This window comes from Tauraco erythrolophus, chromosome 8 (genome assembly GCF_009769465.1).
Source record: "Tauraco erythrolophus isolate bTauEry1 chromosome 8, bTauEry1.pri, whole genome shotgun sequence".
In the NCBI taxonomy this organism is placed as follows: Eukaryota; Metazoa; Chordata; class Aves; order Musophagiformes; family Musophagidae; genus Tauraco; species Tauraco erythrolophus.
Genome location: NC_141472.1, coordinates 6,475,001 through 6,501,164, shown reverse-complemented (window position 1 = coordinate 6,501,164; position 26,164 = coordinate 6,475,001). Strand labels below are relative to the sequence as shown.

The window sequence follows — 26,164 nt, the reverse complement described above, 5'->3', positions numbered from 1 at the left end:
CATGGGACCAGCACATGGAAGCCTTAGCAGGGGCAGGATGGTGGGAAGTCAATAAAAAAAATAATTAAAAAAAAAGGCAAAAAACCCCAGCTGAGCAAAAGCAACCAACATGAAGAGCCATGGCAGGACACGTGTGGCAGGGGGAAGGTTTGTTATCTGCAACTTGAAGGCAGCTCCTTTCCCAGGGAATAGTTCTGCTTTGTCCGTTCCAGTCTTTCTCTCCTAGAGACAGAAGTCACCGCTGGAGGCATGAGGGTGATCTGGTAGTGCTTCTGCCCGGGGGAGCGGCTGGCAGTGGGGAGCCAGGCTCTCCCCCAGCACCGGGCAGTCTCCAGGGGGTCCCACGGGAGAGCTGGGCAAAGCATGGCTGCTTTGGGGCTAGGGGAAGAGAGAGAAAACAGAGCGTTGAGGCACTTGGCAGTGTTTTACTGGTACTGGTCAGGCTGATGGCCAGAGGAGGCTGGCAGGAGGGGAAACAGGTCTGCTCTTGCCCTAGCCCCGCAGTGGTCCAGGGGCTTAGCAGTGACCCCAGACACATTCCCACACCTTCTCCCAGGTCCTCTCTCGCAAACACCGACCCGCTGCTCCATTGACAAGACGCTGAAAGCACATCAAGGGCAAGTGCATCCAACCTCTTCAGCTGGCACTCATTTTCTAATTTTCACCTCCTGACCTGCTAACTGACCTTTGCAGAGCCTGACCAGGTATCACAGCCCTGCAGCTCACTCACGAAACCTATCTGTAAATCACGGGCACCTGGACTGCATCTGAAGCAAGCACCTGGGTCTTGCATCCTTGCTGCACTCCTCCTGGCAAGCCAAAAACACACCAGCCACTTGAGGTGGCCAACAAGCTCTAGAGATGTGTCAGGGCTGTTCTGCACTGGTCCTACACATTCCCAAACCCCTAGGCAGGACCAGAGTCAAGCTCTTCAACAGAGCTAGAAGGTGCCAGGTGTATCAAGTTGGAGGAGGTGGAGAATAGGAGGACCTGAGGTGCAGGGTATGGCCTTCAAGAAGAAGCAGAAGATGCTTTGACAGCATCTGATGGCCCCAGAGGTTAATACAGACATCCCTGTGAGACAGCAGGGCACCCTTCCAGTAGCAGAAGATGTTGGGCACAAAAGAATAAGCTGCCCTGGGGACAGTAATTGCCAGGTCAGGGCTGGGTAAGCAGGACAGATCCACCCTAGATATCTCACCCTGCCTGGTGGTGCCACAGGCTGGGCAAGCATCATTGCAGAGATGGGCTCCTCCAGGACCTAGGCCAGCTCTCCATGTTACCAGCCCCAGCCCAGAAAGCTGATGGTCCTTACAGACCTGCATGGCATCTGCATCAAGGAGAGGAGAAAGGGCCAGGCAGCTTTCACTTCCTACGCTCTCCCCAGGCAGCCTCAGTTTGAGCTGCTGACCCCAGTCTCAAGGGAGATTGCAAGGCCCCTTGCAAGGACAGTCCTGAAGGGCACCATGACTCTCATGCTTTGGGATGCTGGAGGGCTAGCAATAGCTGGATGGGCTCTCGATAGGGGTTGTGCACAGGCCAGAGGACGCTTCCACAAAGGAAAGATCTTATGGCATAGAAGATCTTCATCTCACACGTGCTTTATACCACTCATCAAAGGTCACCAGTGCATGGCTGGAATTATTTCCCATATAGAAACAGCAATTAAACAAACCATACGGAAATCAGACCCAGAGACGGCCACTTTCTAAAGGGAAGAACCCATACTCTGGTCTTTTGGTTTTCAACTCTTGGTGCAGAGAAAAACTCTTGAAGTCTTCCTTTCTGGCCATGCACCAGTTAGAGCAAGGCGATTCCTGTCTACTGACTGGACAGTGCGTGCCCCCCTGGGCTGAGACCCCCAGGAAATACCAGCGCAGAAAACACTAAGCCCAAAGCAGAGAAAGGCCCTTACCCTGTGCCCACTCTCCTGGCTCAACGCAGAGGTGTACGTCCTGTAGGAGTTCACGGGAGTCTCCAACTGGCTGCTGATGCTCCCGAAGCACCCTGCAGCTGAGCTTGGAAAAGGGTGCTGGGACATGGAGGGAACAGGGCTCAGCTGCTTCTCAGGAATAAGCTGGTATGAGGAGAGGGGGAAAAAACTGGAGTATGGAGTCATCTCTTCCTGGGACCCCCCACTGCCCACAGTTTCCATGCTGCATACTCCGTTCATGTTAAAGCGTACTGTCGGCGCACCGGGCCCTGGACCCAAGCAGCCCTGGTGCTGGGAGATCAAGACTTGGCTGATGCCATAAAAATCAGGCTGAGCTGAGGATGCCAAGAGCGGGGAAACATAGCCCTGCCACAGGCTGGGGCTGCTGCTGGGAAGGAGGTGTGGAGCAGAGTCCGGACTGCAGCCGCACAACCCATTCACTGGCAGGTGACAGTGTTTCAGCTGGCTGGCTGGTCCCACACGGCCCTGGCACTGGATGGGCAGGGAGAAGGACCGCTGAGCATCCTCTCGGGTGGGATGCATGGCCATGAAGTCACCCTCCAGCTGCTGAGCCCCAAGTGGCTCCTGCGGGCAGGGGGCTTCTGGGGGTGAACCACATGCCTTGCCCCATGAGGTACCCTGTGCTGGCTGAAGGAAGTGGAGCAGACTCTCCTCCCCAGCTGGCCTCCACTGTGAGCCATCAGACGGCTCTTGCTCCTCCTTGGCCGGCAGTGGCACCAGTGGGGGCAGTTGCCCCAGGGTGGCACGGAGTGGCTGTTCCCACAGCGGAGCAGGGGGCTGGCCTGGGGCAATGCCAGGCTGTACCACGTGCTGGGGCAGGTGCTGCAAGTCCTCGTCCTCCACGTGGGCCTGGTATGTAGCAGTGCCTCCACGTGGGCTTGATGATGCGCCTGGCAGGGGACAGACCTGTTGACCTCCCTCATACTTGTTCACCAGAGTGGCATGGATGTAGGAGAGAACCTCATTGCTGGCGAGGCAGTTGTTCAGGGACGGGGTGCGGTTAGGGTCCGTATTGACCATCACCATTTTCTCATCCAGCAACAGGAGCTCCAGGTCCTCAGCGTTCAGCCCCAAGCCCTCCAGCGCACTGAATAGCTCGGTGTTCGAACAGGTCTCATCACTCTTAATTGAGAGTGAGTCCAGGGTAGCCAAGAGAGGGTGGTCCTGCTGCAAATCCATGAGCTCCTCTTTGATGCTGTCCCCCCTTGAAGAAACTGGAGCAGCGCCCATACTCCAGGCATCCCTTCTTGCATCCAGCAAAGATACATCCTCGACGTGGTCCACGAAACTGCTGCTGAAGGAGTGGTTAGATGCGGGAGCCGGATGGGACACATACACTGCCTTGTCCTGTCGCATCACAGCGCCCAGCAAGGAACTGGGATCAATGCCATCCTTCTGGGAGGGCCCCCCATGGCTGTGAGAGGTCTTCTTGGGCTTGCTGGTTTTCCCTTTGCTCTGGAAAGGGTCAGGGAAGCCTGGGAGAGGGTAAGCACTTTGGTATAAGAGTGCCTCTCCTGTTGCAAAGGTAAAGGGAAGATGCATGGACCGTTTCCGAAGGTGATCTCCTCCTTCTTCATCTCTGCAGGGAGGGAAGAGGAGACTGGGGATGGTATATGCACAAACACATGCTATGAACTCCTTCTGCAATGGAAAACTGTGATTCCTGCAAGCCAAAGCCTTTTTGTTACGACCAGCATGCATGTACCAAGCAGAACCACACACATATACATTTACATATGCATTTATGTACAAATACACAGACATATGTATTTATATACACACACACAGAGAACTACACATCTGTAGCATCACCAAGAGATACTTAAAATGCAAAGGGTAACAGAACTCTGCCAGACAGAAGTCAGCGCCTTCACCCTGTTCATCTATGCTGCAGCCACCCCTTAGGACAAGGAGGTTCGGGGCTGCTGCCACATGGCACCTGCATCTAAGTTCCCTGCTGTTCCTGCATCCACAAGTCCCTACAGCTGCTGAAGAGCAGCCACAAGTATCCCCAGGGTGAGTCTGGACCAGTGCCCAGGACACTGTGGGGGGCAGGGAGGCGAGGTGGAGGGCACTGCTGAGTGCTCTGCCTTACTTGTGGGGCGGCCTTGCAGAGGGGGATGTGGCTGAACAGCATCAGAGCACAGTACTCTATGGCTGCTCCTTTAAAAGGCACAAGAAGCAATGATGAATCCAACATCCTGCCCTGCTTGGGGCATCCCAGAGCCCACATCAATGGAAAAAGCCAGCCTGTCCCCATCTCAGCCTGGGCTGACCCAGATGGCACTTACACGAGGGGTCTCTGCGTGACAACGATGTACTCAGGCTTGCCGTTCTTGTAGACGAGCCGCGCGTTGGCCTGCACCCACTTCCAGCGGTTCTCCTTCGTCAGCAGGCGGAAGACTGTCAGGCCGCTCTCGCCTGTCTTCATCACTGCCAGGAGGAAGCACGCGTGCTGAGGGCTGTCAGCACATCACCGGAGGCAGGGCTGCCTCCAGCAATGCTGCCCTTTCCAGCTGGGATAAGCAGGTGAGGTCACAGCAGTAGCACAGCTGACACACACAGGGGACACCATTCCAGCTAAATACCCCTCGCTACACACCACCCCAAGCTCCCTGCAGTGACAAGGGCATCACAGCAAGGCATAACAGGCTGAGAGAATTGGGGCTGTTCAGCCTGGAGAAGAGAAGCCTCCAGGGTGATCTTCTAGCAGTCTTCCAGTACATAAAGGGGGCCTACAGGAAAGCTGGAGAGGGACTTTTTACAAGGGCGTGTAGTGATAGGACAAGGGGCAATGAATTCAACTGAAAGAGGGGAGGTTTAGATTAGATATAAGGAAGAAATTTTTCACTCTGAGGGTGGTGAGGCAGTGGAACAGGTTGCCCAGAGGAGTTGTAGATGCCCCATCCCTGGAAGTGTTCAAGGCCAGGTTGGATAAGGCTTTGGGCAACCTGGTGTAGTGGAGGGTTTCCCTGCCCATGGCAGGAGGGTTGGAACTAGATGATCTTTGAGATCCCTTCCAACCCTAACCATTCTATGATTCTATAAAGCAAAGCATCCTATGGGGAAAGCTGGTGGGCTCGACACAGCAGCCAATGGAGCTGCCCATAGCCCAGCCCCCTCAGCAGCCTCAGAGGTGGGCATGAGGGACCGCAGAAGGGACTCTTACTCCTGACGTGGTTCTCGGCACAGTACAGCATGTCAGCAGCATGGACAAACTGGTAGCCAGTGCCACGCATCCGCAGCTCTGCCTCGGTGTAGCCCAAAACGATCTTCCCCCTGTAGAAGATCAAGAACACACCCAGCTCAGAGGCAGAGCCAGGGCGGGACACCACCCAGGCAGGGTATGGAACGGTACGCTGGAAGCCCGCAGCATCGCCCCTCAAATCAGCTCTGCTGCTTACTTGGCGTCGCACGCCAAGGGGGTGAAGTCCAGCTTGTGCTTTGTCCTGAAGATCATGTTCTTGGTTCGGATCTGCAGGATGGACGGGGGCTGCAAAGGGGTGGAGATAGCGAAGAGAGCAAGCTGGGGTGGTAGTGCAGACCCATCTTCAGAACTTTTGTTCTGCCCATGAAGGAATTTCAGCCTTCCTTGAAGGTTTAAAGCCTGGGAAGAGAAGAAAAGTTCAGCGTCACACAAAATCAGATGGGGAGAGAAGAGAGGGGGGAGAGCTGCACATAAAGCAAGCCATCTTGCTGCAGAGTTGATGCAGACGATCCCTTGTGACTTGTCCCTTGCAAATCCAGTGCTCTCCACTAAAATAAGACAGCTTCTCATTTTAACTGAGCTGTATCAGCCCCATCAGGGATCATAGTGCTGCTTCTAAACAATGGACAGCCACGACTTTTTCTTCGTATTGAGTTTCCAGACTGAAGGAGGATGAGAGGGAGAAACAGTGTCATTACACCTGTCGTTATGAAGTTTAGGAACCCCACTAACTTGCAGCAGAGAGGGGGAGGGATGAACACCACCTACTTGATCCTAAGACACGCCTTTAACACAAAAAGCTGGCAAAACGTGTGGAGGAAAAGCACTTTTGTTCAAGATTCAGCATCTCTGAGAGGAGAGGAACAAAACCTACACGGAGAGGTTGTAGGTACAGACCAAACCTATGAAAAACAGCAGAAATATCTCCTTGTTGAGACAGGCAGGTGTAGCACATGGCAGAAAGGTACGTCGGATCGACCCCTTGGGGTAAGCCTGCACCCCTCCTGCTGTGGGGGTCACAGTGCAGGTCTGTACTCACCAGGAAGCCAGAGGAATTATCCAGGAGGCAGCGAAAGCGGCACACGAAGCTCCTTTCCAGAAAGGAGGAGTTTTCTGGGGGCAGCTGATCCGGCTTGTAGGCAACAGCAGAAGAGCCAAGACTCTTCCCCTCTGTGGGAGAGAGGGACTGGGAAAGGAGCAAGCAGGGGTCTCCAGCAAGAGTTGGAGGTCCCCAGACAGGGATGGAGGTCCCCAGCATCAGGAACTGCGGCATTTTGCAGAGCACAGCAACAGAAACCCGTGGAAAGCCACGATGTTTCAGATGAACCCATGGTTTGAGCCACAAGAATGTAAGCCCAATGCAAGCGATGGCAGGGAGCTGGGCTCCCCAGCGTATGCGGGAAGCTACACACCTCGTGACAACCAGGATGCCTGGCTCCCAGCCTGCATTTACCTTCTGGAGAAGGCTCACCCTCAGGAGCGTGGGGTGGGTTGAGAGCCCAGTGGAGGTTGCGTCTGAATTCCTGCTGGTCCTCAGTGTGGATCAGCTCAAAGATGCTCTGGTGCATGACATCTGTCTAGAGAAAAAAAAGCAATGAGTGAGCTCTGCGGCCTGTCCCCAGGCACCAGTTTTCATGTCCCACCTGGCAACAGCCCCAATTGGCCACATCTCACCCAATTTCCCTAGTGCTCAACTAAGTCCCTGGCTCAGTGAGGTTTAACACCTTCCATCAGAGCTGATGCTGATGGGAACAGACAGCACATCTGGTTCTAAGGACCCCTTGCCCACATTGGGCCAGACCTCTCCCCCCCATCCAAAAGCACCACTAGCATCAGCAATACAGCCCCCCTCTGACAAGCTTGTCCCTGGAACACGGTGTCCTTCAAAATCCTAGTGCTGACTTACAGGATGAGATGAAAGCATGGGTTTGGGAACAAAACAGCAGCAAAGACACCCCAGCTCTACGCTGTTACGGAGAGAACAAGGCACTTGCTCCAGGACTTGCTCCCTCTGCCCAGGTAGACAGTCCTCATCTAACCCAGATGTTTGGGAAAGCCAGCTGTGTGGGAGCAACACCAAACCACAGTAACGAAAGAACTGTAGGAAGTCCCACTTCCCCGTAAATCTGACCTAGTGCCTCCCAGGTTGCCTGGGTGCTCAGATAACAACAAAGCACTGGAGTCTTATGGGATTTGCCAGGGGTCACCCAGAGTAGCGGGTGCCCAAAGGCACACTGAGCAGGGAACCCTAGACATCTCACCATGGCATTACAAAACAGGGCCATGAGCCTGCCAACGTGGCTGGCCAAAAGCATCTGTGGGCTAGCACACACCTCCCCATGACCACATCTGGCAACACGGGGTCCAAATTCACAAGACCAAGGAAAAGTAAAGCCCCATGCAGCCCCTCGAGACCCTACGATCCCTGCAGAACTTTCTCTTCGCAGGGAACTTGGGGGATATCCTCCACCACCAAGGAAAAAATCCACTCTGCAAAGCCACCAGAGTGAGTCAGAGGTGTTCCACCGACCTGATTAAATCCTAGATAGTCCTGAATCGTATGCGAAGAGTAAAATATCAATCCTTCTGACGTCACCACCAGCACGAAGCCATTGAGCGCCTAGGGGAGAGAGGAGATCAGCAGGTACATGCCACGCTCACATCATCCTTTTCTAGCAGGATGGCAAGTTCCATTCTGCTCAGACACTGGTCAACCAAGTCCTGGCTGGTTCCAGCTAGCAGGCAGCTGAGCCACTGCCCCACCAAGAGAAAGGTGTAAGAGAGGAGACAAAGCACGGGAAGCCCTGTAAGGAAAGGAAGCCCTTCTTAATGGTATCTCGCTGCCATCACACTAGGTGCTGCTCTGGCTCTCAACAAATCCATCGATGCACTGTTCAAGCAGCTTCTTGGTTTCATACTCTTCCTGCAGAACGGCAACAGCACCAGAGATCTCCATCCTTGCAGTTGCCCCTATGCATGTACCCTGCTGTGGTGCCAGAGCACACACAGCTAAACCACAGTTTTCTCAGACCTGATGAGTCTGCTTTAACTAGCAGAGGTCAAGGCCTGCAGATCTTTCTTAGATTTTCCTCTGCTCTGTCTCACTTGGGTAAACTCCACTAACTAAAGGCTGGCCAGAGAAAAACGAGGATCAGCACCAGCAGGGCTCTGCTCACCAAGAAAACAGGCTGTACCTTCTGCTGGGTTTCTCTGAGGTCACGGGGCTCTCCTCTACAGCTGCCCAAGCATACCCTAATCCAAACTGATGGAAAACTTTGCTTCCATCCCAGGAGCATTTACTCAGACTCAGATTTGGACATTTATACTCATCCTGTGCGAAGAGCAAATAAAAATCTCAGAAGCGCTTGCAGAACGAAACCAGACACCATCAGGAGCTGGTCCATTTCGGTATGCTGGCAGAAACAAGCCTTTCTGACAACCTTGAATCAAAACAGCATTTCATGTCAGCTGCATTTAACATTGACCCACATCTACCTGAGTGGCTCTGCTTGTGTAGCTCCCATCCTCCCCGCAGCTCAGGAGGGTCCTGGTAGCTGGGTGTGACCTAGGACAGTGTGGAGCTGGAAAAGCTGGGAAAAGCAGCCAAGAAAGCCAATGGAATCCTGGCATGTATCAGAAACAGTGTGGCCAGCAGGAGCAGGGAAGTGATTGTCCCCCTGTACTCAGCACTGGTGAGGCCACACCTTGAGTACTGTGTCCAGTTTTGGGCCCCTCACTTCAAGAAGGACGTTGAGGTGCTGGAGCGGGTTCAGAGAAGAGCAACGAAACTAGTGAAAGGTTTAGAGAACTTGTCCTATGAGGAGCGGCTGAGGGAGCTGGGACTGTTTAGTCTGGAGAAGAGGAGACTCAGGGGGGACCTTATCACTCTCTACAATCACCTGAAAGGAAGTTGTAGGGAGATGGGGGTCGGTCTCTTCTCCCACGTTATGAATGACAGGATGAGAGGGAATGGCCTCAAGTTGCACCAGGGGAAATTTAGGTTAGATATCAGGAAGAATTTCTTTACAGAGAGGGTTGTGAAGTATTGGAACAGGCTGCCTAGGGAGGTGGTGGAGTCCCCTAACCCAGAATCTGGTTGGAATCTCTTCCAACCAGATGATTCTAAGATTCTATGTTCTGCGCAGAGCAAGCCCACTGCAGGTCACCGCGTGTCAGTGTTGGCTGGGTGTTCCCTGCTGCTGCTTGGCCCATGCAGATGGGGTTACTCCTGCAGGTTCAGCAGCTCTCGGGAGAAACCTGGCCAACTCCTGGCCTCATTCCTCCTGTCCTCCCCAGGTGCCAGAGAAGAGGCCTGGGGAAGGACTGTGGTGTGCCCATGATGGATGCCCATGGGCAAGGAACAAGGGACTAGCCTAGAGGTGTTGTCTCCACTGCCCGCTCCCTCCTCCCACCATCACTTGCCCTGAGGTTGAGGCAGCTCAACCCAACACTACAAAGAGCCTTAACCAGTGAAAATGGAAAAGTTGAAAGCTAAAGCAGAAGAGTTTGGGTTTTGAAACCATAGCAAAGAAGTCTGCATTCTGAAAAGCCATTTTCTTACAAAGCAGGAGGGAGGACAGGCTGAGTCCAGTCATTTGGGGGAAACAGCAGAATCATTGATTGACCTCAGAGTACCTTTTGGCAAATTCCAAATTCATTCCAAACTCATGTCTGGTGTGTTGGGTTTGTGTGGCTGGGTTTTGGTAGCAGGGGAGGGGCTACAGGGATGGCTGCTGTGAGAAGCTGCAGGTCAGCGAAGATGGAGCGGGAGGAGGTGTGCTGGAGCTGAGATTCCCTCGCAGTCCATTGTGAGATGGCAGGCAGCCCCCCTGCAGCCCGTGGATATTCAGAGTGGAGCAGTCTGTGAAGACCTGCAGTCCTGGAGGACTCCACACTGGAGCAGGTTGCTGTGCCCAAAGAAGAACACGACTCTGTGGGAAAATCTGCACTGGAGCATTCTGTTGGTGAAGGATTGCACCCTGCAGAAGGGACCCATGCTGCAGCGGTGCGTGAAGGAGCAGCCCATGGGAAGGACTCATCCTAGAGAAGCTCATGGAGAACTGTCTCCCATGGGAAGGGATCCCACACTGCAGCAGGGGAAGAGTAAGAGGAGTCCTGCCACTGAAGGAGTAGCAGGAACAGTGTGTGATGAACTGACCATAACCCCCATTCCCCATCCTCCTGTGCTGCTGGGGGAGGAGGCAGAGCCAGGAAGAAGGGAGGGGTGGGGGGAAGGTGTTCTTAAGATCTGGCTTTGTTTCTCATTATCCTCTCTGATGCAATTGGTAACAAATTAAATTGATTTTGCCCCAAGTTGAGTCTGTTTTGCCCTTGACCATAATTGGTGAGTGATTCTTCCCTGTCCTTGTCTCAACCCTTGAGCCTTTTCTTGTATTTTCTCCTCTCCATCCCGCTGGGGGAGGAGTGAGCGAGGGGTTGCGTGGTGCTTAGTAGCCACCTGGGCTAAACCACAACACCCTGAAACAACCTGCAGCAGGGCACTCACCCAACCTGCACAGCATCCTCCTTCCAGAGCACCGCGTAGCAGCAACAGGACCAAGCACTGGTGTTCGCAGGGCAAAGGAGTGTCTGCACCCACCCATGCCTGGGGTGCACCCGTTAGCCACAAGATGCTCCCAGCCACGCTCCTCTTCCTCTGGAGCTCTCTCTCTGCATAGTGTACAGATTCACACAACGCAAACCCCCCGTCCAGGAGCACGTGCTTGTTGGTGTACGCTCTCCACCCAAACGGGCTGGAGTCACTCATGGAGCGCTGCGCTCTGTTTTGACAGAATAAACACTCGAGCTCCTTCACCCACGCCGGTTTGAAGAACTAAGCCCTCCCCACAGAAAACAGAAAAGGCAGCCGTCAATCTGAAGTTTCCGATGCATTTTTAATACTACACAACTCCAATATTTTACAGTTCACTGGCCCTTCCATCCTCTCCTCGAGCTCCAGGACTGCAAAGACAACATCCAAGGGAGCATCACACTCCCAGGCAGGAATGGGCTGAACTGATCAGTGCCTCCACCTTCCTTAAGAGGGGCTCATTCCTACCAGCTTAACAAATTTAGGAGGTAATTTGGGTGTTTTCTGAGTCAGCAGCCCCAGGGCTGGCAGGACAGGACACAGAAGAAGGGACCAGGGTGCTGACTGACAGTGTCCTTTGCAGCTGGAGATCTGTGAAGATTAGAAGGTACAGAGGAGCTTTCCTATCAGTTTGGGAATGCAGCTGATGTCCCAGGAGCCCCGGCTTTTCATCCCTGCTCTCTGGCACCATGCAAGAGCTGATGTGCACAAGACCATTGCTAACACAGGCACTAGCACGATCCAGGGCCGCACCCTTAAGCGCTGCAGGCACTGCACCAGCCTTTGCCAAACATGGGAAGCAAGCCCTCGTGGCACAGAGCCCAGTGCTCTGAAGACCATGTCATCACTTTGCCAGGGCTGGGAGCAGCCCACAGGAGTCTCCCCTTGACCCTGGGTGGTAGGCTTTGCTCTGTGACTCAGTTTCTCCAGCTCTGAAATAATCCCAATAGATTTCCAGTAAACATCTTCAAGCCCATGGTGTTGCCTAAGAGCAAAGGCCTTGGAAACTCAAGAAAATCACCAGTTGAGCTCTCCAGAAGCTGAACAGCTTTCACAGCACCACCCAGCCACCCTTTCCTAAGAGCAACAGGTTCCTATGGGGACACTCCTGCCAGCTTGGAGCAGGAGACCGCTAGAAGGGAAGAGTCCTCCTGCAGTGTGGACCTCAAAAGCCCTAAGGCTGTCCAGAGCCAAAACCATCCCATACCACTAACCTGGCTGCAGGCAGGGAAGCTGTAGTAGCCAGCCCTGGACGCCTCCTCCACTTCATAATGTATAGACATCAGGATTAATTAGGGTCTAGCATGTAGTCCCAGCCAAGTCCAGCTATTGTTGCTGCCAACTCCTGTTTCATTGTCCAGGTTGGTGTTTCTCCCCCCTCTCCTTCCCTTTATTCCAAGCACAAACACTCTCTCTATTTACTGGAGTTGATCTCAGTGTGTGGGAATCTGCTGCAGAGGTTAATTAGTGCTGCCAAATCACTTTAACCCTTTGAGCAGCTTAGGAGGCGTCACTCTCCCACAGCAGCAGCAAGCATCATCTTGCAGCTCTCTGTCCTTCCCCAACTACACCAAGCAGCAGGCAGACTGAATATCTCGCAGCCAGCGATGCGCACCTGCATCAGTGTGCACCTGGGCAGAGGTGGTACATCCAGTTCTCAGCCTTGCTAAGGCCTTGGCCCCTTTAGAGGGGTTTTCATGCTTAACTCGGGTTTAACATACCTTCGTCTGCTGACATTGCTGCTGGAGAGAGCCTCAATGCGAAAGGACAGACCAAAAAAGTACAGCTGGAAAGTTAGAAGATGGGAAGAATCAGGGTGGACCAAGAGATGAGACGAAGGAAGTCTGGACATCATAGGTGATAGACTGGATGGAAGTAGTTTGTTATAAACATGCAGGAGCACTTCCTCGTGGCATGGAGGCAGGTCCTGAGCCCCTGGTGTGTCCAGCATAACACAGGCTCCTGGATGAGCCAAACATAAAGCCAGAGTTTTTAACACCCAGCTCAGTACCTCTGCAAGGATGGCATGAAGTTGATGAGCAGGACATCAATCCCCAGCAAACCTTACTGATCACAGTTTTGTTATATCCACAGTGGAAAAACCTCAGGGTTTTGGTTATTAACTTGGCTTTAGCTTTTCTCTCACTAGGCACTGAGATCCTGGCTCCCCAGCTCTCAAGCAGGACAGCAATTATACTTACTGCTAAGAGTCCAGCAAGCTTTTGGATAGGCGCTGGGGCTGACCAGTGCGCTCGCCCTGCTCCGGATGACAGCCAGGCAGGGCACAGTGCTGCGGACCATGCTCGGGTGCCAGGTGGGGAGGGAAAGGGAGACCTGTGTCCTTGCAGGACCTTGTGTTGCCAGAGCCTGACCTCTTCCTACTCACGGTGTTGGGTTTGTAGACAGAAGGTGATCATGGAATCATAGAATGGCATAGACTGGAAGGGACCTCAGAGATCATCTAATCCAACCTCCCTGTCATGGGCAGGGACGCCTCTCAACTAGATCAGGCTACTCAAGGCTCTGTCCAACTTGGCCTTGAACACCTCCAGGGAGGGGGCATCCACAACTTCTCTGGGCAATTTATTCCAAAGTCTTACCACCCTCATACTGAAGAATTTCTTCCTAAAATCTAATGTAAATCTGTTCTCCTTCAACTTAAACCCATTTCCCCTTGTCCTATCAGCGGACACTCTCGTAAAAAGTCCCTCCCCAGCCTTCCTGTAGGTTCCCTTCAGGTATTGGAAGGCAGCTATTAGGTCGCCCTGAAGTCTTCTCTTTTCAAGGCTGAACAATCCCAGCTCCCGCAACCTGTCCTTGTAGCAGAGGTGCTCCAGCCCCTGGATCATCTTTGTGGCCCTCCTCTGAACATGCTCCAACAGATCTATGTCTCTCTTATGGTGCGGACACCAGAACTGGACGCTGTATTCGAAGCTCATGCAGTTTGCACTGGCCCATTTCTCAAGCCTGTTAAGGTCCCTCTGGATGGCATCTCTTCCCTCAAGTGAGTCCACGGCACCACACGGCTTGGTGTTGTTGGCAAACTTACTGAGGGTGCACTCAATGACATCATCCATGTCGCTGACAAAGATGTTGAACAGTACTGAACCCAGAACAGACCCCTGAGGAACACCGCTTGACACTGGTCTCCATGTAGACATTGAACCATTGACCACAACTCTTTGAGTTGAGTCATCCAGCCAGTTCTTTATCCACCGAGTGGTCCATCTGTCAAATCTGTGTCTCTCCATTTTAGAGACAAGGATGCCTCAAAAAGATGTCTCAAGGATGTGATTTCCTGGCATCTCTGAATAAACCATGGAAGCAGCAGGCTCAGCCCAACCGTGCTGCAGTATCACCTCCAGCATCACCAAAGGAGCCAGCTACACATTTCTCACAGAGCTCCTGGGATACAGCCACATATCCTGTGTATATGGGCTGAGCATATGGCCCATCAGCACCTATCTATGTACGCAGTGTTGTCCATCACTACCTGAAAATCAGGGAAGACTTCCATGACACATTCTTCCCTGTTTTCACCAGTGTTTGGGAACATCCCTGAGTCAGGACCAGTGTTCCCATGTTGAAAACCACACTCAAAATGTCTTGCTTTCCTTGGCTCCTGTGTCACACCTATGGCCCATTTACGCACGAGGGCAGAGAAGCAGAAGAGCTGAATCTCCACGGTCAGAAGTTTAGCACTGCTTCCACCAAGATGGAGGGGTTTCTGACACCCAAACAATTTACAGGTAGCAATTTTGTCCAGGAAGGATGGGAAAAAGAGAGAAGCAGCAACACAGTTTCTGCCCCAGGGACCTGAAGAGGTCTTACATCTCTGCTCAGTCAGAAGCACTATGAGCTACACCACGTGAAATCACTGCTTCACCAAAACATCCTGCAATCAATAATAAAACAGCCTGCTCTTTGGGTAAAATTCAAAGGAGCTGGAAAGAAATCAAGAGAAAAATGCCCTTCAAAGCATTTGCCAGGGACAGGTGGCCAGTGAGGAGCACTAACCTGTAGGAGCATCTCACCCTCCGGTACCACTGCCGAGCCCAGAGCTGGTCCATTGCTGCAGTCTCCATCCCTCTCCGCTTCTTTGGCACTGTGATTCTTTAGCGCAACTGCACGAAGCAAAGAGAAGGGACTTGAGTGCTGTAGGACTGTTGAGTGTGTAGGACACACAAGCCACCACCACAAATATCTGAAACATGGACCTGGCTGCAAAGCCAGGGGAAGCTGTGATGCACTGTCAGCCCTTTGCTCAAAAGAGTCGATTTTAACAGGACGTTTTTCACCCACCCAGTACCGTCAACTTCATATTTTTTTTTCCTTCTTCCCTCCCCCCACCCTGACCTTTAACAACCTACAGATAAAGAGCAGCTAAAGCCAGAGATCATTAAAGCAGACAATCATCAGCAGAAAAGCTACAAGGTCCTGCGTTTACTGGCATTTACCTGCAACCAGTAGCACAAAAGGACACCTTTAGTGAGTTCGCCAGCTGGAAATCTCTCTTATCATTTAGCAACAGAACCATGGAAATCCCCAGTCCCAATCCGGACACAGGGCCAATGCCTCGCACCACTCCTTGCCAAGAGCAAGAACCAGCCCTTGGCTACCACACGACGCACACCACGCTGGCTCTCGGGGCACAGCTCTTGCTGGAGAACTCACTGCGTCCAGTGTGTCTCTGCCATGCTGAGCCAGAATGCACCAGCTCAGGCATGCCCTGACCTCGCCGAGGGACAGCCGACTGGCAGCAGCCAAAGCCTGCCCTACGCGAAGGGCATCGCAGCAAACCCCTCTCTCTTCCAGGACAGGGAACAGGCCATTTTGAAGGGTACAATCCTGACAGTCTGGTCAATGATGTCTCATTACAGTTCAGCAACATAGCAGGTTTATTCAACCAAATTAAGGCAAGCCGCAGCTCACAGTGGGAGAAAAACAACACGGGAAAACGCAGACACGGATACAAACATAGGCAACCTAAGAGCGATCGATGCCCAACAAATACGGATGAGGAAATCCATCACTCGGTTTAACTAAACGATGTGCCTGTAAATTTTGTGCTGTACTCTGCAAGAGAACAAATCCCAGGGACGTTTTAGGGTGGATAATATTTAAGGAGTAAGAGGACAAAAAAAAACTTGGGCATGGCAGGCCTGTCCCGGAGACAGGAGAGAACACAACAAAGCCCGGGAGGTTCTTGCAAGCACTACAAGGACAGAGGAAGGCATGTGGCCAATGATAAACCAGCTGCTCCCACCAGTACCTGGGAGGAAAGATGTGAGGCTCCAGCAGCAGCAACACCAAGCAGGCTGCCTGGTACACTCCCTGGCTCCTGCTCAGAGACAGCAAAAGCTCTTTTGAATTTGTCTTTCCCAGCTCCTGTGCTACACATGCCAAGGAGCTGCCACGCTCAGATGCAACGGAAGCATCAAGAGGACCCTGGAAGTAATTTAACACCCCATAAAGCTGTCACTGGGAGCAAAGCCGTGAGCCGAGACAGAGCAGCAAGTCGGAAGGCAACAGCCACCAGCACGTAAACGAAACCAGGCTCTGCAACACTCTGCTTGCCTTGCACTTTGCCAAAGCAGCTGCTGAAACTCAGCTCCTCCACCTATGCGGAGCAGATCCTGAAGGATCTCAACACCTGCATGCAAAAGCTTGTGGGTGAGCCACTTCCCAGCCGCTGCAAAAGGTGGATGCTCCAGACTCATCTCTGAGCCTTCCAGGACCATGAGGTCCAAAGCCAAACACAGCAGGACCCGTCTTTGCAGGGCAGCACGAGTGGAGGGGCTAGTTCATTCTCCAAAGTGAGTTCCCCCCACCTGTCAGCATCTCTCTGCTGGGACAAACAAGTGCAGAGCAAAGGCACATCATCCCCTTCAGACCTGCTCTCTTCCACTGCCAGGGCTCACCTTCCATCTCAAAGTCTTCCGCAGCCCCAGCAGATATTTGCAAAGCTATGGCTCACAGGTAGGTGGGAGCAAGGAAGGATGCTTCCACCAGACACAGGAGCATCCCAAAGATCATCTCTGCTCCATAACCAAATGCAAAGCATTTCCGGGTTCTAACATTGCTTTTAATCAAAAGGAAAAAAACTGACATGGCAGCAAAACCCCTGCTCCTGGGAGGTCTGGGAAATTCCCCTTGGGCTCAGCCCGCACAGATTATTTCAGGAGCTATTTGAGCACCGAGGGGCCAACAGGCTGAGATTAAGTTTACAGCACGTGTTGGTACAACAGTGAGTCCCTCCCAAGCACGCTGGGACAGACGCACACGCGCTGCCGCATCTCGACTGCCCCCCGACCCTGAACGCCGTCCTGCCGCGAGCAAGTGCTGCTGCCCAGGGAGTGCCTGGGGTCCCCTGCCTGGGTCAGAGCCCAGCAAACCCGCACGAAGTTCTGGGCACGGGCAGGACGTTGGGCAGAGAAGCACGCAAGCATGGTGGCCGCATTGCCCGGGCAGGGTCCTGTGGTGCGGAGGGAGCAGGCTTCTGGCAGTGCCCTTCCAGCAACTTGCTTTTCTGATCCCTGGGAGCAAAATGTAGGAGCTATGAATTATTAAAGGTCTTCAGTCCTCCTCTGCTGGCTCCCAGGCTGCTGCGCTGGAGGTGTAAGATAAAAATAAACTTGGATGACAGAGAGCAGCTGAAGGGTGCTGCCCTCCACTCAGAGGTCTTGTTAATGGTTTGATATTTCCCTGCTAGAGGAAAATTTGATCACAACCACTGCCTAAAACCAGACTTTGCTATCAGCAGCTGGGCTGCTCCTAAGCTGTGGGGTCAGAGGAAACACAAGTTAAAAATCAGAGGATGGCCCACTGTCCTCCATGCAGATGCCTGCCACCAAACCCAGCCTGCTCCTGCGAACAGGATCCAACCACCAAGGCCAAGGGTCTGCTCTCGAATAAAGCAGAACCCCTGGGAGCGTTTTCCCGTGACCTTCACCAAACAGCACGTTTTCCATGCAAGCCACCCAAGGAACCCCAAAGATGACCTGCTCTTGGCCGCGGACCTCTCAGGCTGGCCTCCTGCCTGGTGTCCCTCGGCTTTGTCTCTCCACAAATAGCCCCGCGCAGCCCCTCGGGTCAGCAATTCAGCAGAACTGTCGCAGCGCATCAGCCTGACGGAGCGGAGACGAGTCGGAGAGCCACCGTGGCATCCTCCCCGCCGCGGCATCGGCATCGTCCCTGCCGTGGCATCCTCCCCTCCCACCCGGATACCCTGGGGAAGGGCAGGGCAGGAATGGGGTGAGCCCAGCACCGGGGGAAAAAAAAGGTGGCCTTTCCAACTCAGCACTTGCCTTTGCGTTGGGCTGGGAGACAAGGTGCAGTCTTCACCCTCACTGTGTAATTTGGGACAGGTATTTGCAGGGCGGGGGAAAAATAAGGAAAAAAAAAAAAAAGGAGGAGAGAAGGAGTTTTTCCTGGGCTCCCTTACTCCAGCTGCCAGCATCACCTTTGTTTCTGGCAGCTGTGGAAGGAGGAAGGTGAGGAAAGGGAAGCCGGTCACCTGAAAGCAGCAAGGCTTGCATGTTTTTCCTGCTATTTCTTCAAAGAATGATAAAATAGCGTCTGTCAGGACCTGCAGGCTATTTTGCCACAAAAAACCTTTTAGTGGAGAGGAAGAAAATCTCTCCCTGCCTGGCCCCGTCTCCGCGGAACGAGCTCGCTGCCCGCACCTGCCTGCGCAAAGGAGGAGGATGCTTTCTGCACCACGGTGGTCCTCACGCACAGGTGCCCACGTTGATTACCAGGTCTCTGCTGCCCGGCCCTTTGTTGTCACCCCCCCAGGAGCAGGAGGGCCGGGGGGCCAAGGCGGGTGGGTTTCCTCTCTCCACCTCCAGGATGGCACTTCCCCTCGGCTCCCAGCCTGGGAAGCTGTTTCACATGATGCTGAAGGGACACCTCGCCGACAACCAGGTTTGATAATGAACTCCTGAACCTTCCAGGGCTTTGCAGACCTGAGAAATCTCTGCACCAACAAGCGGGTATTAACATTTTTGAGAGGATATCTCCCAGCCCCCTTCCCTCCACACAGAAAAACCTCCAAGTGGGAACAGGGTTTCACATCGGCTGCTGACTGCGAAGGAGGAAAACAAGATGACTCGATCCCAAACCCGCTCCAGGCGTTGATGCAGGAGAAGCAGCAGAAGGAAACCCAACTGCTTCATGTTTCTTCAAGACCAGCAAGGGGTCATGCCTCCCCACCACTGCTGGCATCATTTAAAGGAGGTGAGAAAACACTGAGCCTGGCTGCAAGGGATGGCAGGGACATCTGTGTAGCAATTATGAGTCTGAGCAGGTCTCGCTGGGGGAGAGAGAAGAGGGGTTTTGGGAATGGTGCTCCCTGCAAGCGTTCTGCTGTAGGCCTCAAGGCCCCAGTGTGTATCAGTCACTCTCCACGGAAAGGAGAGACTGGTTGATTTATTTATTAATGAAACTGCCTTCTCTCCACCTCTCTCCTTCTGTCATTTGTGCCAATTCACTGAAAAGCAGGTCTTCCACTTACAGGGTGGTAAAAACCTTACCATTGAGATATCTCCAGATCTTTCTTTCCCACTCACCTCTCCAGCTCTGAGATGCTCACGGGCAGAGGGACCTGCAGCTCTGCTGCTCAGTACACATGCCCTCACATTAAACAACTCCTCAAAATTGTTTTCCTGCAATTTATTGCAAAGCAGCAGCAAAACATTGGAAATTTAGAAAAAAAAACCTCTTCAGGTTTCTTTTGAATAAACTGAGGTTGTTTCATTTTTAACCCAAATCTTTAAGCTAGAAGAGTCATTTAAACAGAAAAGTGGTTTCTCCCCCGCCCCCCCCCCCCCGTTGGAATGATATTTTCCTTTCAAAATAAATAAATAAAGGGGTCAGCATGCCAAACCTGATCATTGCTCTGTCATTTAATCCACGTGTTTTACAGCAAACTTACATGTCTCCAACTATTTCAAGAAGCACAGAAGCACAGAAGAGGAACATGCACTTAGGAAAATGCATCCCATTCTGGGATTAATTTTTTTTTTTTTATTGTCCAGCATGAACCGAGCTCTTCCCAGCCAACGCAAAATTATTGCACTTCCACATACAGGGAAGATGTAGCACAGATAGAGAGCAACTCCTCTGATATAGGGTGTTTGAATTGCATTAGAAGGAAGGAGCATCATGGAAACAGGGAGGGAAGCAGGCAGAGATTTACTGGAACCGGGCATCAGAGCCGTCTCCCCCCAAGCCTGCCGAACCATCGGCTCACTTCTCGCCACTGCGCTGCACAAAGCCCATTTTCTAGCAACTGGCAAACACTTGAGATTCTCTTTGCTTATTCATAATGGATACTACAGTTTTATTTACCGTTTCATAACACCTGCCACAGCTATCCTTTGACACAAATTTCACTAAACAGATGAATTATTTATCCCTTGCCTGAACGGTATGGATCCAGCACCTTCTGTGAGCACGCATGGTGAATAATGGATGTCCTGTTAAAAGATCTAATTGCACTTTTAAAAGCAAGGAGGCTTTGACTACACACCGCTTTGGGTTGCGTCACCAAAGGCACTTGGGTCTCCAAGGGAGAACCATGTGCAGAGGTTTAAACGAGGACAAAGAGGACAAGGACCTGCCAGGCTTTCCTTTCCTTTTGCATGGCGATAGCGGTTTGAACCCTTCTGCTCTCACCACTCGTGCCCCAGGAGCTTTAGTCGTGCCTCATCCCAGCCCGAAACCTTCACCTGGAGTTTCTTGCCAGCTCTGCTCCTGTGCTTCCGTTTGAAGGAGCCTTGGGAGACCCTGGCTGTTTGTAGGCAGCAGAGCAGGCAGCCACCGAGAGCCCAGCATGAACCCCAGGGACCTCCAGCAGCTTCCTACCAGCTCCTCGCATGAGACCAGGGAGAAATATTTGGCAAGGAAAGCAAGCAGGAGGAAAACTGCCTACCTAAGGGAAGTCACAAGACTTTTCCCAGCTTAAATTGCTCCTCCGAGGCCAGCTCATTACCTAGGCAATTAAGAAAGCCGGGTGATCACAGGACTAGGCTTTATTTACTTAAACCGTCCCGTAGGCTTCATGGCTACAGCTGTCTGCAGTAGGTGGCCCAACAGCTCAGGCTTTATGGCTACAGCTGTCTGCAGTAGGTGGCCCAACAGCTCAGGCTTTATGGCTATGGCTGTCTGCAGTAGGTGGTCCAACAGCTCATAAGGAGGGAGAGCAGAAGTGAACAAACGAGCAACATTAGTCATCTCAGAACAATCACACATCAATAAACACACTCGCCAAGCTCACGCCCTCACCCTTAAGCAGAGGTTTTGGGGGCACAGGTATATGATCTATAATAACTATAAAATTTAAAGCACTTTTCTAGTCTGACCTGACTGGCACTTTTCGGGCCACCACAGCTCTAGCAATGACTGTCTGGATTTGTAGTGCATTTAAAGGGTTAGGCTTAGCCCTGAGGCTGCACATCGATCCTGCAGGTGCCACCTGAAATTTTAAGAGGACTCCAGGAAAACCCCCAAACCCTCAACACCCGCAGGAGCGTTATTTTTTTAAACCACGTGGGAGAGCCAAACTGCTTGGGCTTTGGATACACAGCTCTAACCTCCCATATAAAACACACTATGCACAGCTCAAAATGGAGGCTATACCTACCCTCTGACCCGTGATGCAGCTAATGCTGCAGACTGTGCAGCTAATAATCCAGCTTGACCAAAAATTTCTAGCGCCACAATACATGCCAGGGTATTTTTCCTCTCTCCTTCCAGCCAGCGATACATCCGAGCTGCCCAAAAGCTGTCCCTCGGCTCCTGGCAAGTCCAGCTCTCCGGGTAGGATGCTGCACGCAGGCAGAGGTGCGTCTGCACCCCCGAGGAGCCCAGTTTCGAAGCACAGTTGGCCCACTGCTGGCTTACAGCAAGGCTCAGCAGCAGGGTTCAGGCATGCACCTCTTGGCACCATGGACTCAGTTTTTCTTACCCCTCTTCCTACAGTTTATAAACCCCAGACTCGCTTCGGAGCCTCATGTGAAACGAAGGCTGCACATCAATTGCTGGACAGTGGTGCCACAGCAACCACAGCCACCTCCAAAGTGTTTTGATTTGGGCCCAACGAGCAAACATCTGTGTTCCCAGTAGCGTGCTGCCCCATGCTGCCTCTTCCCCAGCTTCAGTTTGAGGCACAGCTGGAAAAGCTGTGCTGCATCACACCCAAGTTGATGTGTTGACTTCCCACCAAGCATTTAAGTGGACCAGGCAACACAGATGTTATCCAACAGCCACATGATAAGGCACCTTTGAGGCATCTTCCTTTTTGCTAAAAAAATCATGACTCAGGGCAAGACCCAGCAAGCAAACCTTTCCCTGGAGCATCTTCCCTTCACCTTCCAGAGGGTGAGGAAGGCAGAAGAAACGGGGACTCTCCCATAAGCCAGCAGCTTATGGGCCCTAGTGTCAAGTGGAGGAATGAGGAGGGATTAGAGGGGAGCAGCCTGCCAGGCACCGCTGGGCTAAGCTGCCGGAGCTCATCTGGTACGACGTGCCATGCAGATCCCGGTGCGGCAGCACCGGCCACCCAACAGCGGGATGAAGGGTATGACAGAGGGAGAGGAGGACGGCAGGAGCAAGGCTGCTTGGCAGCTTGGCTTTGCTGCACTGCTCTGAGGACAGTTCTCAGCATCAGCGGGGAGAGAGAAAAGAGTTCCTGGGCTTGGGGGAGATGCAGACCACTGTGCCTGGCTCCTCAGCTCCGGGAGCGGCAGCCCTGCAGCACGCTTCCGCCTCTACGGAACCACATGGTGCTGAAAGAGCCTCCTGCAGAGCAGGGAGGAAGGCTGAGATGGTGAACGAGAATTAAAAATATTTGTCTCACCAAGGGAGAATAAAGAAATTCGATATTTGGGGGGACTACTGCAGAAGAAAAGAGACCTGGATAGGAAAGGAGAAGGTAGAAGCCTTTAAGTCAACTTGCACTCACATTTGGAGAGGACCCTTAATTTGGAAGCCACCTCCCTGGTGGCTCTCCCAACGTCTTAGGACTTCCCATGACCCTGCTCCCCGACCCAACTTCACCTCTCTCATGGTAAACAGCGTTCTCAAAGACAGAAAGCATTTGCATATGCTTTGAGCTGCAAAGCCAGGCAAGAGGGTAAGAGAAAGGCACCTCGGCATCTCACAGAGGACAGCAGTGCTGCTCGCTCCATCACAAGAGAAGCCTCTTCCACCCCACCATGATCAAACCTGGCACACTGGGGCATGCTTACTGGGGGCACAGCAGGCTCCCCACCACCCTCATTGGCGCTGTGCCGTGCCACAGGAAAATCTGCTGTCCTGGGGCAGGCACTCTGCAATCCCAAGGCACTTTGCTGCTTTATGTCCCTGAGGGCCAAAGGGTCCTTCAGATCATCAAAATCAGAGATGTCTGTCTGTCTGACAAGCCTCCTGTCTGACATCAGGACGTCTGTCTGTCCACCCTGCAGCCCAATGGTTGTCTAAACAGTGTTATATCATTATTGCTGTACAAGGCAAAAAGCAGTGCCTCCTTCCAGAAGACCATGGCCAAGAGCCCTCCTTCCTGCCCCAGAGATGCTAAACACAGGCGGCAAACTCCTAGCACTAAACTGCTTCCAGCTTGTTAAACTGGAAAGATTTGCCAGACTGCAAAAAAAGGAAAATAATTAGTAGACAAACACACACATGAATGCTCTTGTCCTTTGGAAGAAGACAAACTGGCATTAGGGGCTTCACAGCAGAGACACCCAACACAGTACTTAGCACATCACCCTGAGGAAAGCTTGTTTAGATAAATAACTCTGCTTAACAAAGACAATGTTTGATGGTCTGTAAACCACTCCAAAGATTAAAGAACAAAACACTAAATGGCTTTAAATCCTCTGATTTCTATCACCTAACTGCAGGCCTAAAACCAGCTCCCAAAAGAGCAGAAAGGGAACAGGGACAGTTTCCACTTAGGCCATATAAAATATAAAAATCCTCATGCATGAAAGAAAAAAAACAAAGACCTCCTGGCAATATCTCCCAAACTAATGTCCAGAACTCCACTGTTCAGATAAAAGCACGCGCAGATGCTTCTTGCACATGGGATCTGAGCCACCTCTGGCAGCTGAGCAGCAGGTTTGCCTCCACCGCACAGCTCGGTCAACCCGCCCCGACCCGTGCAGACGGGCCGCTGCAAGGTAAACGCAGGTAGGTATGCACAAATCTAGATGCTGAAACAAGATTTTAAATTTAAAAAATTAAAAATAATGAGTTTTCACATAGCCAGGAGAAGGACACATACAACGGATTATTTAAGACAAGGGCTGGACAAACAGCAGCTGGCATAAAGCTGCTGGGTGAACTGATGTCAGTGATCGTTCTCACCACCTGAGACCTGCTCCAGGAGGACATGCTGTGAAGATGCTTCTCCTCACAAGGCATGGCACCACACTCTAGTTTCTGCCCTTGGTTTTCCTTGTCCCTTCTTTCAGGGACACACTCAAGCAAAGGAGAGGCCAGTTCCTCCTTCCTCCCTGGTCAATACAAGTGTTTGCACTGTCTGTTTTTGAGCTGCTTTCTGACAGCTCTGGCATGGCCTGGCTGCTCTCAATAAACACAAAAAGACCTCAAACCACTTGGTGTTTTCTGACTCGATCTCCCACAGGACTCGTCAGCGTTCAGCAGCTAAAACAGTCTCCTCAGGATCCTATTCCACATATCCAAGGATGCTCAGTGGAAGTCGGAGCACACGAGCTCCCCCGGCTCAGCAGCCAGCAGGCAGACTCCGGCTGCCCCTCCTAACCCTGTTCCCTGACAGATCAAGGGAAAAAGAACCCAAACATGCAAATAACCAAAAAGAAGGAGAAAAAAAAAAGACAAAAAAAGCAAGGAAGGAACAAGCAGAGTATTTTGAACAGCAGCCTTCCAAAATTGAACTTCATTTCAGTTCCAGCACAGCTTGTGAGAGAGCAACATCACTCCACCATTCACACTGAAAAGGACTCAAGTCACTTAAATTAACTTGATTTTGTAGATGGGTTTCCCCACATTTCCTTTTAAAGATTTTTTTTTTTTAAGCTGCAGAAGAGACTCAAGGATCTATTTGCATCTAAAAGGATAAGGCTTTCCTCCTCCCTCCCACACCTGAATTACTCTGACCTGCCTTAAACCAGAGAGCGACAGGTACCATTCCATGGCTTTAGACACACTGATGCACTCAGCGGTTGGGAAGTTGGCACCACAAAATCTAACCAAATCGAATGATAGGGAAAAAAAAAACAAAACAACAAAACGGCAGAGAATCCAGTTTCTCACAATGCAAAACCAAAGTAATCCACCATGTCAGGGATGCACGATTGTCAGAGCCCAGGACACACAGCTCTGGCAGGATGCTCACAGGGCAGGGGGACCATCCTCACCCGGAGTCATCCTGTGCTCACTGTTCCCCAGCCAAGCTCGCGTGGCATCCTGGCACAATCACCCTGGAAAGGACGACAAGCCCTAAAGCAGCTCCTGGAGTGACGCTTTGCAACAAGACCAGCCGTTTCAACCCCACCGTTTTCAAGAATTGCTGCCACCCCTTTGTTTTATGAATTCTTTAAGTGGCAAATTAATGTTTTGGGGCCCACACTGCACCACGGACTTCTACACGGCGGAAGAACAAGTGTACTTCAGAAATGCCAGCATCACGCTGGTCCTCCTCTGCTTCAGAGCATCATCGCAGACGATGGGTCTCGGGCAACGCGTTCAGTGTTGCAAAGGCTGATGTTGCAGAGCTCCTTCCCGAGGCAAACCCAGCGCAGAAAACACAGCTGATCCAGTCAAACAAACTGCCCTGATGCTGCAAGGCAAACAACTCCTCTCCGAGGCCATTTGTTTTTCATTTCACCCACTTACCAATCTGACAAGCAGGGTTTAGAAGAGAAGAGAAAAGGGGAAAGAAAAAAAAAAAAAAGGCATTTGATACATTCAATGATTTGGAGTTAAAAAGAGATAAAAAGAGAAATTATGGTGTTTCTGAGGTCATATGCAGCATTCTTAAGCCACTGCTATTTCACCAGTAGAATCCAGGGTTGTCTAAATACCCTCCTGTGGGCTCCTATTAATTACAACTAGAGCCTGGTGGAACGCAGATGTGCTTTTAACACGGTCTGTTTTAAAAGGTTCCCAAATAAACTGTAACTACATCACAAGGCAATTATTATTTGTCATCAGCCCACCGAGTATTTCACCAGTCTATTATAACGGGGGGCGGGGGGAAAAAGTCACTCGCATCATGAAACTTCCCAACGAGGCTGCAGAACATGCCGCTGCCCTCGCAGCTGCGCCTGCCACAGCCTCAGCCCGGGATCCCGCAGAAACCCTCCAGCCTAAACCTCAATTTTCTACTTCAGTGGAACCCACAAACAAAATCAACTTCATCTCT

General features: G+C 52.0%; 1 protein-coding gene across 1 annotated transcript in view; it reads right to left on the bottom strand.

Annotated features, from left to right (window-relative positions):
* Nucleotides 1–222: 222 nt before the first annotated feature.
* Nucleotides 223–26,164, bottom strand: part of LOC104372862 (aryl hydrocarbon receptor-like) — a 26,608-nt gene continuing 666 nt past the window's right edge. The window contains exons 3-11 of the mRNA XM_086616060.1: nt 14,770–14,876; nt 7,693–7,782; nt 6,616–6,739; nt 6,202–6,332; nt 5,359–5,561; nt 5,124–5,233; nt 4,246–4,387; nt 1,916–3,533; nt 223–378 (exon numbers count right to left, since the gene is read on the bottom strand). Coding sequence (XP_086472186.1) covers nt 223–378; nt 1,916–3,533; nt 4,246–4,387; nt 5,124–5,233; nt 5,359–5,561; nt 6,202–6,332; nt 6,616–6,739; nt 7,693–7,782; nt 14,770–14,876 — 2,681 coding nt within the window. The remainder of the gene's footprint in view (nt 379–1,915; nt 3,534–4,245; nt 4,388–5,123; nt 5,234–5,358; nt 5,562–6,201; nt 6,333–6,615; nt 6,740–7,692; nt 7,783–14,769; nt 14,877–26,164) is intronic.